Source organism: Mycteria americana, chromosome 4 (genome assembly GCF_035582795.1).
Source record: "Mycteria americana isolate JAX WOST 10 ecotype Jacksonville Zoo and Gardens chromosome 4, USCA_MyAme_1.0, whole genome shotgun sequence".
NCBI classification, from domain to species: domain Eukaryota; kingdom Metazoa; phylum Chordata; class Aves; order Ciconiiformes; family Ciconiidae; genus Mycteria; species Mycteria americana.
The window spans coordinates 51,393,229-51,407,777 of record NC_134368.1 but is presented as its reverse complement, the minus strand read 5'-3'; the positions used below and the strand labels follow the sequence as shown (position 1 = coordinate 51,407,777).

The 14,549-nt window shown below is 65.2% G+C and overlaps 2 protein-coding genes across 2 annotated transcripts; one reads left to right on the top strand and one right to left on the bottom strand.

Annotated features, from left to right (window-relative positions):
- The first annotated feature begins 10,416 nt into the window (after positions 1 to 10,416).
- LOC142409226 (uncharacterized) lies at positions 10,417 to 12,510 on the top strand. Its single transcript, XM_075500501.1, has 4 exons — positions 10,417 to 10,678; positions 10,807 to 11,230; positions 11,473 to 11,608; positions 12,502 to 12,510. The coding sequence occupies exons 1-4, from the start codon at positions 10,417 to 10,419 to the stop codon at positions 12,508 to 12,510; spliced, it is 831 nt and encodes a 276-aa protein (XP_075356616.1).
- A 505-nt stretch (positions 12,511 to 13,015) lies between these two features.
- Positions 13,016 to 14,107, bottom strand: CLDN23 (claudin 23). The gene has a single exon (XM_075499267.1). The coding sequence runs from the start codon at positions 13,833 to 13,835 to the stop codon at positions 13,134 to 13,136; it is 702 nt and encodes a 233-aa protein (XP_075355382.1). The 5' UTR covers positions 13,836 to 14,107; the 3' UTR covers positions 13,016 to 13,133.
- Between the last annotated feature and the right edge of the window lie 442 nt (positions 14,108 to 14,549).

Here is a 14,549-nt window from a genome sequence, read left to right as displayed (position 1 = left end):
CCTGGCATGGTGCGGTGCGACGAGGGGAAATGTATCCTGGAGTCCCTGATGTGCAATGATGAGGATGACTGCCTAGACGGCACCGACGAGCCCAGCACGTGCGGTGAGTTGCATACGGCTGCTGGCCAGTGCCCGTGTGGCTGGGGCCGGGGGGAGCCACAGAGCTGTCCTGCGTCATGTCATCCCTCCGCTGTGTCCCCGCAGGTCGGAGCTGCTTTGTACGCAACGGGGGCTGCGCAGAGATGTGCACTGACACGCACTGGGGAGTGCAGTGCTCCTGCGGGGCTGGCTGGGTGCTGCAGGCGGACGGACAGAGCTGCGCTGGTAAGGAGAGGTCAGGGTGCTCGAGCTTTGGGCACGTGCGGCCTCGGCCGCCGAGAGCGGGGTCTCCCCGGAGCCAGTGCTCGTGCAGGAACGCCTGCCTCGGCCCCACTCCTGCCTGCGTGTCATGCCTGGCCCCCCAAAGGCTGCACCTAGGTCATGTCTCAGTGGCGGCTGGGGCCCAGGTCCTGGTATCTAGGGAGCCTGCCTGTGGACCCTGGGGAGCAGTGGCAGTGCTGTCTGGGGGCGGCTAGCCAGCTGTGCAGCAGGCTCCTGGCTGTGCCTATCCCCACAGATGTGGACGAGTGCTCCCTGGAGTACAGCCCCTGCAGCCAGCTGTGCAGCAACACCCCAGGCGCTTTCAGCTGCGCCTGCCTCCAGGGCTACACCCTGTGGCACGGTACTGCCTGCGAAGTGGCAGGTAGGGTGAGCCGGGGAGCCCGGGCTGTCTGAGGGGCTGGGCAGTGCCCCCAGCTAGCCACATCCCCACTCACCGGGTGACATCCCCCTTGCCCTGGCAGACAACGCGACGCAGATCCTAGTGGCTGTGGGGCAGGACCTGGCCCTTCTGGATGTGCGGACCCAAGCCTACCGGCCTCTGCTCTCCACCGAGACCGAACCCCGCGCCCTGGTGTATGACCTGCTCCGAGAAACCTACTACTGGCTGACAGAGGAGGGCGAGCTCCGTGCTCGCCTCCCGGGCAAGGGCACACGGCCCCTCTATGCAGGTGGGGAGGAGCGAGGGTGCTGGGTGCCATAGCGGGGCTGAGATGGGTGCTGAGAGCTGGCCTGCCACCCCAGCCCTGCCTTTCCCATAGAGGAAGGGGCAGCCTGGGTTTTGCCTCCCAGCCTGGAGCAGGGCTGGTATGCCTTAAACCGCTCTGTCTCTGCAGATGCCGGGGAGGTGAACAGCATCTCCGTGGACTGGTTCACAGGGCAGCTGTACTGGGCCAGCAGCCACCCTGCAGCCATCTGCGCGGGGCTGGGCGATGGCCGGGGCTATGTGACAGTGCTGGGGAAGGATGTGGCACCGGAGCAGCTGACAGTGCATCCGGCTGCAAGGTGAGGAGCGAGTGAGCCAGGGTTGGGCCTGGGCTCCTGGGCGAGTGATGCTGCTGCTGACCGTGTCATGCCTGCTGTGGGGCTGTGGCAGCACTGGTGTTATGCCGTGAAGTGGGTGATTAGTGCCTGCCCCCAGGTCCCTGTACTGGGTCAACCGCGGGCAGAGGGGCCGGACAGTCATTGCTGCAGCCGGCATGGATGGCTCAAACCGGCGGGAGCTCACAGTGGTGTCCATGGAGGAGCCTGTGGGGCTGAGCCTGGACCACGTGGCTGGCAGGCTGTACTGGATCAGCGAGTACAAGGAGGTAGGGATGTGGGGCAGCAGGGCTCTGCCCCGCCAGGTGCTGGGAGGTGATGAGGTGGGAGTGGGGAGGGTGGCCCTGGTTCCCCTGTGGCTACGGCCGAGGCATGGGAGGGAGCAGGGAGCGGTGCCCAGGTCTGGCACATATCCCTGGGCTGGGAGGGGGAAGGCACCACTGTGAGCCCCGTGGCTGCGGGACAGGGCCGGGGTGTGGGGGTGCCACACGGTAACCGTGTCTTGCCTTGTCCCCAGTCCATCGAGACGCTGCGGGTGGATGGCAGCGGGCGCCACTCCTTTCCCGCTGTCCTGCGGAGCCACACGGAGCCACTGGGCCTGGCTGTGTTCGAGAGCCGGTTCTTCTGGACCGATGGCACGGAGCTGGTGTCGGCCACCCGGGCCTCTCCCCAGGAGCACGCAGTGTTGCTCCGCGCCCCTGTCTCGGCTTTCACTGTGCTGCACGCACTGCAGCAGCCTCCCCGTGAGTACCCGGCCGGGCGTCCGCACCGGTGCAGGGCTGGCAGCACCCCCACCACTTCCCTGGGTGCTGGGGGGGGCTGCGCTGGGTCCTGGAGCTCACCAGGTCCTGCCCGATGGCTCTCCTGGTCCTGCAGCAAAGGGTCATGGGGTTGTGACAGAGGGGACGTATGAACCTGTAGGAAAGCTGCCGAGTCCCATGGCTTTGGGTAGAGCTGAGCCCTCCTACCCCATGTGACACTGCTACCCTGCCTGGGGTAGCTGGCCCATATCTAGCCTCAGAACAGCCTGTGGTTTTTGGGGATTGGGAGAGGCATGGAGGGTCGTGGCTGCCTGAGCTCTTAATGTCCCCTTGCTCCCAGGGGACACTGCTGCATGTGCTCCGGGCCTGTGCAGTCACCTTTGCCTCCTGTCCCCTGTGCACCCTCGGGGCTACAAGTGTGCGTGTCCAGAGGGCCTCTTTCTGCTGCCCTCGGGGAAGTGTGCAGGTGAGCAGGGTCTGCAAGGAGGGCTTGGCTGTCCGGGGCAGGATGCCTCCCTGTGGGAGTCGGAGGGGGGCTGTAAGGGGCTGTGGCTTTGGTGGGATGAGGTTCCCAGCACACACAAGTGCTCTTAGGTTTCTGCCTTGGTTCATGCTGGTGACCCCATCCATTTCCCCCAAGGACGCACTCACACACTGTCCTTGTACCCCACAGAGTTGTCTATCGTGTATGCGTCGGGGAAGGCCGTCTCCCTGGTGCAGGTGGGCCCTGGAGCGCACAGCAAACGGCTGCAGGAGTGGCAGGAGCCCCTCCACCTGCAAGATGTGGACTGGCAGAGGTCGGTGCTTTATGGGACAGATGACAGTGGGACGCTGCTCCGTGTCGTGGGGCACCCTGGCAGGAGAGAGGCCATTGCAACTGGGCTGCCAGGTGAGACCTTATGGGGTCATGGAGGGCATGCTCCCCTTCCTGGTGCTCCCTGAGGCCTGGGGATCTCCTGGGTGCAGAGCACAGCATTCCCATGGTGCCCACAGTGGGGCTGTGCCGAGGCACCGGGCAGCTGTGCCCTGGTTTTAGGGGCAGGGGAGACCCAGGCGGAGGAGCAGGGTCATGGGACAGCCCCGTAACTGCTCGCCTGCCTGCTTTTGCCAAGTCTGCTCTGCCCGTGTGGACATCCGCTCGGGGGACCTGTACTGGCTAGCGTGTAACCGGAGGGACATCGGGGTGATCCAGGCATCTGACACGTCCCCACGCATCCTGCACCGTGCTCGCAGCAGCATCCAGCACCTCTTCTTGGACTGGCAGCGGGGTGCTCTGTACTGGCTGGCCCGCGGGCAGCCCCTGCAGCAGCTGAGCCTGGCTGGGGGTGCCCCGTGGGATGCCTGGAATGAGACGTGGCCTGGAGACCTGCCCGCAGCCATGGATAGCAGAGCCTTCAGCCTGCTCTGGAGCTCAGCCCTGGGTGAGCCCTGGTGGTGTCTGGAGCAGGGAGCGGAGGTGGTCGCTATAGGCAGGAGTGACCAGCCGTGCCCTACACGCAGCAGGTCCCTGCCCAGGCAGTGGGGTGCTCGTGGGGCTGACTCTGTCCCGTGGCTGGGCCCCTGGCCTCAGCCATGAGGTCTCTGCCATAGCTGTGGGTTCTGGGGGCATGGGGTGGGCCACGAGGGGTGCCTGCGGGCCCCGGGGCACTACTGTCCCTCTGCCTCACAGGCCTGCGGGCATTGAGTCTGACCAAGCGGCAAGCAGTCACCCTGGCACCCAGCTGGCCCCACGGCCTTGTGGCCGCCTTCGAGCCATACCTGGTGTCGGCAAACGGGACAGCTCTGCTGCTGTGGGACCGGAGGACACTGGCCCTTGTGCTGTCCGTGCCAGCAGCAGGCGTGCAGGGAGTGGTGGCCTTCGTGGGCTCGGAGCTGCAGGCTGGTAAGAGTGGCTGTGGCTCTGTGCCTGGCGCTGGTGCTGTACCTGATGGGGCTGGGTGGCCCGTGCTCCTCCGAGCTGGGGCAGGGTGCCTGGCCGCTGTTGGCCGTGTGGGGTGCTCTTGGAGGTGCCTGGAATGTGGGGAGGGCACAGCCCCAAATCCAGGCTCATGTTCCAGTACCTGTGCCTCTGCCAGTGCCACCGAGCAAGGGGTCTGCCCTGCCGCTCCCTTCACCTGTGGCCACCACTACGAGGACAACCACAAGCACCACTGCTGCTCGGCCCACCACCTCCACCACGAGAACGACGCCAAGCAAGACCACCACTGCGCTCACCACTACTCCTGCACCAACGAGCAAGGCTACCACAACACCAACCACCACCAGCCAGTCCACATCAACCAAGACCACCGCTGCCCGGACCACACCAACCAAGACCACCGCTGTGCGGCCAGTGACCACCAGCACCACCACCACCACTCGGTCCTTGCCAACGAAGACCACCACCACCTCACGGCCAACTACTATCACCCAGCGCCCAACCAGCCCTGCACGGGTAGTGCCGCCTACCCCACCCCTCCTGTCCAGCCCTGCACACCCCCTTACCCCAGTCCCCCATCTGTCCTGTCCTCGCACGCATGTGCCCTGCCATGACGGCACCGAGTGCGTGGCCCAGGAGTACAGGTGTGATGGGGAGAAGGACTGTGCGGATGGCTCTGATGAGGACGGGTGTGCCCAGCTCTGCAACACCCCAGGTAGGAGCTGTTGTTCAGTCCCCTTGCGCAGCTGGGTCTCCCTGTGCCAGGGCTTCTGGCTGCTTCCTGGGGAGGTTGGTGGGATGGGGCCCTGGGAAGGTCTGAGTGTGTCCTGGGCTGTGATGCTTGTGATGTGGCATGCTGGTTTCTTCTGAGCTTGGCACTGGGCTGGAGGTGCTGTGAGTCAGAAGGGGACGACAGGGCTGGCCCCACTGCTCACGGTGACCTGTATGTGGCTGAGTTGAGGCTGCCTCAGTCGCCTTGCTCAGGACCTAGATGCACTGGGATGCACTGACTAGGAGGGACCAAGGCCTGTCGCTGTAGTGTGGGGCCATTCTAGGTCGCTGGGGGGCTAGCAGAGGGTCTGGGCACCCTGGCTGCCTACTGCGGGCTTAGCAAGGCCCTTTGTTTCCCCAGGTGCCTTCCACTGTGCAAGCGGAGCCACGTGCATCGCGGCTGGGGAGCGCTGCGATGGGGTGCCGCAGTGCCCCGACGCCTCTGATGAGACAGGCTGTTGGACCCCCACACAGGAGTGCGCCCTGCGCTGCGACGCTGCCACCCGCTGCATCCCCGAGAGCTGGCTGTGTGACGGCCACGCTGACTGCCTGGACCACGCCGATGAGCAGGGCTGTGGTGAGACCCTGGGGATGGAGGGGACAGGGGCTTCTGGGGGTTGCCTGCCCCGCAGGTGGGTGCACCAGGCTTCCTGTGGGTCCAGAAGCAGGCACTGCCCGGGGCAACCTCCCGAGCGGCTGGAGGGGCCGTACCCTGCTCAGTGCCATGCCTGCGCTGGTGGGATGGGGATGGGGACGGGGACGGTGCCCCCGCTCAGCCCCGGCCCTGCCTGCAGCACCGAAGGAGTGTGGCCCGGCCGAGTTCCCCTGCCGGAGCGGGCAATGCGTGGCCCTGGCCCTGCGCTGCGATGGCGACCACGACTGCCGAGACGGCTCAGATGAGGAGGGCTGTGCCGTGCCCCGGCCACTGCTCTGCCGCACGGGCGAGGTGGCGTGTCCCCGCAGTGGGGAGTGTGTGCCGGAGGCCTGGCGCTGCGACGGCGCTGCCGACTGCAAGGATGGCACAGATGAGCAGGTGGGTGGGGTGGTGGGGACACAGCCTGTCCGTGCTCGCTCCCGGGAGGGCTGGTGGCCCTCTTCACCCTCTGCTCTTGCAGGGCTGTCCCTGGGAAGAAGGGCTGTGTGGGGACCGGCAGTGGGGCTGCTCCCGTGGCCACAAGTGCATCCCTGATGTCTGGCGCTGTGACAGAGAGAGTGACTGCCCGGATGGCAGCGACGAGGCTGGCTGTGAGCAACACCCTGCTTTTATCCCCTGCGTGTCTTACCCAGGGGTGGTTGGTGGGTGCACAGCACAGAGGGAGGTGGGGACGTGTCTGTGCTGAGGCGAAAGGCTCTGGGTGCTGGTTGCCTCTTCTCAGCGTCTGTGGTGGCTCCGGGCCCCGTGTAGCTGTTGTCGCTGTAGGGCTGGTGGCCTTGGGGTTAGGATAGCCTGAAGCCAGGCTACAGGCACAGCTCTGGATGTGGCTGCAGTGAGCCCTGGGCACCCTGTTGGGAGAAGCTGAATCTGCCCCAGCTGAGCAAAAGCAGCCGGTGGACGAGGCTCAGGGCAGCCTTCCCTGCGTGTCCCTGCAGGCCAACCTGCTCCCTGCCAGAGTCACGAGTACCCATGTGGGCTGGGGGCCTGCCTGAATGCATCCCTGGTGTGCGACGGCCGGCAGGACTGTGCGGATGGCTCGGACGAGGGGGGGAACTGCTCTGTGCCCTGCCAGCGGTCCTGCGCTCATCTCTGCTACCCCTCTCCCCAGGGCCCTGTGAGTGCCAGCAGCCCTGGTCCAGGGGCTTACCCTGCCATGCTGCCCTGGTCCAGCTGCAGGAGGGAGCCTCATGTGTCCCTAAGAGGGGACCCTGACGGCCCCTTTCCCCACAGCGGTGCTGGTGTGACCCGGGCTATCGGCTGGCCGAGGACGGTCTGTCCTGCACAGACATAGATGAGTGCATGGAGCAGGGTGAGGAAGCCTGCAGCCAGACGTGCCTCAATGCCCCAGGGTCCTACAGCTGTGGCTGTCTCCCTGGCTACCTGCTAGAGCCCGACGGCCGCGTCTGTAAACTCTCTGGTAAGCCCTGGGACAGCCAAGCAGCACTGAGGGTCCCTGGCATGCTAGGGTACACCAGGAGCCAGTGGGTACCTGTCCTCCCGTGCCTGCTGCCCACGGGGAGCCTTGTAGTCCTGCGAATGGCCCTGTCCCCTCTGCCACGTGGCCTCCCAGGCCCCACTCAGCTATTAGCTGCTGCTTGCCAGCCCACGGCCGGTCAGAAAATCCATCTGCACTAGCTGGGGAACATGCTGTGTGGTAGGGCCGAGTCCCAGCAGCCTCCAGTGCCTGCGAGTGCCGTGTTACTTGCCTGTGTGTGCTGGGGCCATGGGGCCACCAGCACTGAGCAGGGTCTGGGTGGCTCTGTGTTGCCCCAGGACCAGAGCCCATGTTGCTGGTGGCCGTGCAGTCAGACCTGTTGTCCTACGCCCTGCGGAGTGGGCATGAGGAGCTGCTGCTGGCCACTGACAAGGACCGCGTTGTCTTCTCGCTCGAGTATGACCTGGCTGAGAGGAAAGTCTTCTGGATGGACCTGGCCACAGAGAGCATCCGCTGGCAGGACTTTGACTCGGGCAAGAAAGGCACACTGGTGAAAGGTGGGCTGTGACAGCGTGGGGCTAGCAGGGCTGGCCTCTCCATGGCTGTGCAATCTCCAGGTTGCAGTGAGGTGCCAGCCTGTGTCCTCTTGTGTGGAGAGGTGCTGGTGGGGAGCAGGGTTGGGAGGAGTTGGAGCTCCTGGGATGGAGGGGATCTGGGCTGGGAGCATTGTGCCAGAGGGCCACACAGCTGTCACCCCAGGGGTGCTGACTTTTGGGCACATTGCAGGTGTGAGATCAGACTGTATAGCAGTGGACTGGATCGGGAGGAACCTGTACTGGACAGATGGGGCAGCAGGGCAGGTGCTGGCTACTCGCCTGGGGGCTGCCTGGCAAGGGACACCAGAGTACACTGTGGTGATGGATGGAGACTTGGACCGGCCCCACTCTCTGGTGCTCCAGCCTCTGGCAGGGTAAGGCTGAGACAAGAGGACATGGGGACCTCCTTGCCATCCCTGCCCTGACCCATTTTCCTCCATGGAGGCAAGGGATGGGCTGGGGAAGAGTTGGGATGGCCTCACCTGGGTGCTGTCAGGACTGTGTGACTGGGGAAGGAGGAGCCCAGGCACCTGCCCCTGCCCTGGGTGGAGCTCTCAGTGCGTCCCTGGTGGGATGGGAAGCTCTGGGCTGCTCCTCTGGGCTGCCCTGGTACTGGAACGATGCTGTGGCACGTCCGTGGGCCAGCACCTCTCTCCCACCAGGCTGCTGTACTGGTCAGAGGTGGGGAGCCACCCACGGCTGATGGAGGCCACCATGGATGGGAGTCGGCGGCATGTGCTGCTGGCCCAGGGGCTGGGCTGGCCTACAGCACTGGCCCTCGACCTGCCCACCTGGAGGATCTTCTGGCTGGACGAGAAGCTGGGCAGCATCGGTTCTGCACGTCTGGATGGCACGAGTGTGAAGGTGTGTGGTGGGGCTCTGGTGACGGGGCCCTGACGAGGGCCAGGGTGGGCACTCACGGCCTCTCTGCCAGGTCCTGCAGCTGGGCTGGGTCCAGAGCCCCTTCGCGGCGGCTGTGTGTGAGGGGCAGCTCTACTGGTCGGAGAGGAAGGCATGGTCCGTGCAGCAGGTGGACAAGGCCAGCGGCAAGAACAGGACCGTGCTATTCAAGCGACACGGGCAGCCCCACGGCCTCCAGGTACCTACCCGGGGGAGCCCTGAACCCTGCTGCGCCAGCTCTGCTGGGGCTCCCACCCTGCACGGCCCTGCCGTCCTCTGAGTGCGGAGCCCCTGGGAGCTGTACCCCCATCCCCGCGGTCCCTGGGCAGCAGTCCCTCTGGTCAAGGGTCTCCGGTCCTCTTGGAGCATCTCCGCCTCACCATCCTGCCCCCAGCTGGGCCGCGTCCAGGCCTCGGGAGCATGGCGTGGTGTCGGCCGTGCTCAGCTGCCCTGCTGGGCACTGGCGGGGCTGTGGGGCTGAGCCTGCCCTCCCCACAGATAATGCACCCAGCCCTGCGCCCCGAGGCCCCTAACCCGTGCGTGGCGCGTGGCTGCTCCCACCTGTGCCTGCTGAGCACCCGGCACACGGGGCGGTGCCGGTGCCCCGTGGGGCTGACGCTGGCCGCCGATGAGACCACTTGCCTGCCCCTCCGCGATTCGGCCTTTGCCCTCCTGGTGTCGCCGGCAGCCGTGGCGCAGGTACCGTCCTCCAGCGCTGGCCCTGGGGGCTGCTGTCCTCGCCGCTGTCAGGGGAGCGGGGTCCCCGTCCTAGCGCTGCCTCCCTCCTCCAGGTCTACCTGAAGGACCTGCCCACAACAGCTGGATCCCAAGGCCTTCCCCCACACCGGGCCCTGCCCTTGGCCAAGGTGGGCCGCCTGACAGCCATCGACTACGCAGTGAAAGACAAGAGCCTGTACTTCGCGGAGGCGGGGGGCGACGCCATCGGGCTGCTGCGCCTGAAGGACTGGGGCCGGCTGTCCTGGAAGCAGGCGGTGGCTGTGGAGGGCACAGTGACGTCCCTGGCCCTGGACTGGCTGAGCGGGAACCTGTACTGGATCGGGGGGCAGCCGCCCAGCATCCGCGTGGCAGCTCCCGGGGGCCGGTGGGCCCTGGCACTGCTCAGCGAGGGGCTGCAGGGCGCTGCCTGGCTGGCGCTGTGCCCTCGCGCCTCCACCATGTGCTTTGTCACGGCGACCGGCGGCCGCAGGCCCGGCGCTGCAGTGGAGTGCGCGGCCATGGACGGCACCGGCCGCAGAGCAGTCTGGAGGAAAGCCCGGGCTCCCACTGGCCTCGCCTTCGGGGGTGCTGGCACCCGGCTGTACTGGGCAGACCGCGGTGAGTGTGGGCTGAGCCGGGGCACTGCTGGGGGTAGCGGTGGTGCAGGCGCTCGGTTCACAGGGCACAGCCTGGCATGGCCCCCGGGGGCAGCCCCGGGCCCTCTGTGCCCTCACATCTGATGTCCCTGCGTCTGTGCCCTGCAGAGAGAGGCACCATCAGCAGCGTTGAGCTGGACGGATCCCGCTTCCGGGTGGTGCGGGAAGGGCTGCACGGCCTCTCGCTCTTCACCGTCGGAGAAGGCTTTCTACTCTGGAGCACGACCTCAACCAATGGTGAGTCCATTTGCTGTGCTTTGTCCAGCTCCTACTGCACCAGGACACAAGGGTCTCTGCCAGTCCCTGTGGGGTGCAGGCTGCCCCTCCCTGGGGTGAAGGGCAGGCTGGGGGACCCCACCTCCCATCCCGGGCACCCTTGCGGGAGGAGGTGGAGCAGTGCTGACCCCATGCATCTCCAGGCTCCAGCAAGATCTGGCACAGCCGGCTGGAGCGGGCCGAGAGCTGGTGGTTCCCGATGGAGCAGGAGTTGGTAGCCATGAGGATTTACAGCCAGTTCTCACAGGAAGGTGGGTCTGGGGCTGCCCCGGCCCAGGGCATCTGGGGGTTGAGCTGTGCTCTGTGGTGACCATGCTAACCCATGCTGTTTTGGCAGGCACCAATGGCTGTGCGAAGAGCAACGGGGGCTGTGCCCAGCTCTGCCTGCCCAACCCTGCAGGGCGGCTGTGCCGCTGCTCCCCTGGGTACCATCTGGTGCGTGGGGTGGCATGCACACTGGCAGTGCCCTGCCCGGCCCCACTCCAGGCTTGCCCTGACCTCCAGAGCTGCATCTCTAGAGAGCAGGTCTGCGATGGGCGCCCTGACTGCGTTGATGGCTCCGACGAGTCTGACTGTGAGTGCCTGCCCACAGCAGGGACGTGCAGGGGTTCTGGCTGGGCATGGGGTGGTGCCTGCCCAGTCTCCCCCAGTTTAGGAAGGGGTCTCACCTGGGTCTCTGCTGATCTATGCCCATCCCTCCAGGCCCCTCCGTGGAGGTGGGGACGCAGGTCGCCACGGTGGCACCATCAGGAATGTCCCATGTGGAAGAACAGAAACCAGCCTTACCCACAGCTGCACCCAAGCCTCGGCAGCCCGGCCCCAGCCTGCCTGCAGCCCCTGGCCCCCAGGAGCATGGACAGCCCTTCCTGGTACCCCCTAGCACTGAGGAGGTGCTGGGGGCCATGCCATGCAGCAGCGAGACGTGTAACCTGCGTGGGGACTGCGCCATCGAGGCTGGGCGAGTGACGTGCCACTGTGCCCTGGGCTATCGTGGCGACTACTGTGAGGAGGCAGAGGTGCAGCCTGTTGCAGGACCTATTGCCCTGGGGGTGGCCGTGCTCCTGCTGCTTGCTGCCGCTGCTGTGGGGGCCCTGGCCTACATGCGGAGACGGGACAGGCGGAGGAGGTGAGCTCTGGGGATGGGCTTGGGCCAGGTACAACTGGGGTGGAGAGGGAGAGGGTCTCCCTGCCCAGGGATGGTGTGGTGTCCTGGGGTACTCCTGGGCTATGTGGAAAGCTCCAGTCACCGGGGGTTGTGGGGGTTGTGGGGTTGAAAGCTATTACTGGGGGTTGTGGCAGGACCTTGGGATCTGCCCTATCTCTAGGAGATGGCCATGCCATCTTCAGTGTACTTTTTTTCCTCCCCAGGACCTCAAGCACTGCCTCCACCAGGGTGCTGACCTTGTACCACCGTGAAAGCGACCCCGAGGAAGAGGATGATGAGGAGGAAGAGCTTCCCCCCAAGAGCGATACCTTTGTGAATGAAGCTTACGATGGGAAAGAGGTGAGTAGCATCTGGAGCAGGGCCTGGCAGGGACCCCCCTGCCACCCTGGTGTGCTCCAAGTCTGCCCCGATATGCAGATCCCTCCCCAGGCCCAGTGCTGGCATGGTGTCCACTCTTGAGGCAAGCTCTGCCCTCCTGCTGGGGGAAAGGGGCAAGACCTGGGGGTTCCTGGAGTCTGGCTGGTACAGGGGCTGTCCTGCTCCGCCTGTGGCTGGAGCCCCTGTGCCAAGGTGTGGGGTGCGCCCAGGGAGGCTGGCTCAGACTCATCCTTGATGCACCCGTCTGTGATCTCTGCAGGAGCTGCCAGCCCCACTCAGGAAGGGACCATCTCACCCCGACACTGTATTTTCATAAAGGAACGTTGTGCAGCATCTCTGGTGCCATTGTGGTTTGTGTGGGCTGGGGAGGGGAAGTTGGTTTGCTCTTCCCAGACCTCTAAGCTCTAGGGAACTTACAGTCCAGAGCAAAAAGCTTTGGGAGATTTTTCAGGAAGTCTCCAGCCCCAACACACTCCGAGCCACCTGAATCTGATCCCCCGCTGCAGGGTGCATCCTGTACCATCCCTTAACCATACTTAGGACATCTTGATCCACTGTCCCTCTGCAGCAGGGCTTAGCTTGCTGACCGGGGTGCTCTGGGCTTGCCTGGGGTAGAAATCTGGCCAAATAGCTCTGCAAGGAAGCTGGCTTGTCTCTTGCCCTGTTATTCAGGGTGTCGAGCAGGATTTTGTAGTGCAGTTCTGACCTCCTGAGTGTCCCTTACAAACCAATGAGACCAGTTTTACCAACCAGTGAGACCAGTTTTACCACCTCGCACCAAGCTAATGGTGAAAGGGGAAATATACGCTATTTTTTTTTCCCTGTGATCTCTTTTTTTTTTTTCCCCCCTGAAGTGGCTGTGATCAAGGAAGGAGAAACTTCTTCCAGAGCTGATTTTGACCATGGGGCAAAAGTCCTTGAGGAAGGTGCTATAAAAGCTCCTTGTCCCCTTTTACAGACCTTTCCTCCCTGCTTCAGGCAAAGCACGGGGGAGCCGTGCCCACTGGCTCTCAGCCCAGCCTGCCTGGCAGAAAGCCCATAACCATCCCACAGCACAGACCCGTTCCTCTTCATTTATTTTGCTGCTTGCACAGTCCTGAGTTGAGCAGAGACAGGTGGGAGGTGCTCCCCTTCCCTCTTCCCAGCCCTGAAGGCTACACAGTGCTAACCTGTTACCTTGCTCACGTGGGAACACCGGAGCTGCCTTTGCCCAAGCTGCTGTACAGTGCAGGACGAGCTAGAAGCTGCATGGAGGGACTGGAGCCAGGGCTGGTCCTCAGCCCAGCACAGCTGTGGCACACTTGTGGGACCTGGAGAACAGCAGGCTTTTGGGGAGGTTGCAGAGATTCAAGCCAGGTCCTTGGTCTTGTTTCCAGCCTGCTCTGAGGTGCCCCAAGAGAAGGGCATGGCTTGGAGGGGCAGAAACCAGCACTGCTCTCAGTGCCAGGCAGGCTGGCTGGTGCCCACCGCTGTTCCTGTGCTGGGGCTACAAGTCGGAGTCACAAGGTAGGGTGCTCCTCCAGTGTCGTCCATCTCGCTCATCCTCCAGCACGTCCGAGGGATTGCGGTAAGCCCCAGGGGTGAAGCTCGGCCCAGCCTCCAGCACGGGGCTGGGGGGCAGTTTGGGAGCCCTGCGCTCCTTGCAGCAGTGGTGGAAGCTGAAGGTGAGGGCCAGCCCCCCCAGGATCTCCAGGCAGCTTCCCAAGTAGCTCAGTACCAAGCTGTAGCCTACAGCCAGCGTGCTGCCAGCCGGTGCGGGCAGCGCCCACAGCTCATGGGTGTACCAGGAGGCAGGCACGAGGCTCAGCAGCCCTGAGAGGAGCAGCACAAGCCCTGCCATGCCAGCCAGCAGGTGCAGTGGCTCCTTCTGCCAGCAGCGAACCCCCAGGGCAGCCACCACCAAGCCCAGGAGCGTGAGCACCAGCGAGGTGGGCATCACCCCTCGGGCCACCCGGACGGGCACCTGCCCAAAGTAGCCCAGCTCATCAGCCTGCCCGCACTGGCGGTCATGGCTGCTCTGCCGCTCGCTGCACATGTCCCAGATGCCCTGCTCCAAGACGAGGTCAATGGGCTGGTCGGGTACGAGGCTCACCTGCCTCCAGTTGGGTGCCAGCGTGCCCGTGAGCGTCAGCAGGAGCCCGCAGGGGCACAGCACCAGCCCCACGATCATCGCCGTCGGCGTCCGCATGCTGGGGAAGCGGGCGAAGCGGGGTCCGGCGTGCTCCTGCTTGCCAGAGGCACAGAGGTCCGGGGGGGCTCCGGGGGAGCAGGGGCTCGCTGCTGCTGCCTGTCGCCTGGCCAGAAGAGGTGGCACCGGTGCCCCAGGGCTGCTCGGTGCAGGCCGGGCTATTATCCCGCCGGAGGGCAGTAGTCCGGGGCCCCCGTACGGCAGGCAGCCCGCGGAACCGGCGCAGGCCACCGTCCCGGCTGTGCCCGGGGCCGTGGGAGGTGCCCGCGGCAGGAGGACGCGCAGGCAGGGAGGAGCCCGGCCCAGGCAGGGCGGGCCGGCAGCCGGCCCCGGGTGCTGCAGGGGCAGGGCCTCCCCGGGGCGCGGGAGCCGGCGGGAACCCCCGGGCTCTGGTCTCCGCGCTCCCCCCGCGGGCGGCGGGGCTGGGATGCGGGGGCAGCCGGCCCTCCCTGGCTGCAGGCGGCACTGGGGCCTCCCAGCGGCACCCTGGGGCTTGGCAGCGCTTGGTCCCTGCTGCGGAAGCGCGGGACCCTGTTATGGCTCGCTCAGTTGAACTGTGAACTTATTTTACTGTCGACTGAATTACGTTATGAAAACCATTAATTAAGATTAAATGCTAGCAGCTCTCACACTTGGGAAGGACCCCGTGGTCCTCCCCAGGCCCAGGAGACCTCCCCAGCCCCCGGCCTTCATCTTCTTGCTCTTCATCCCGGC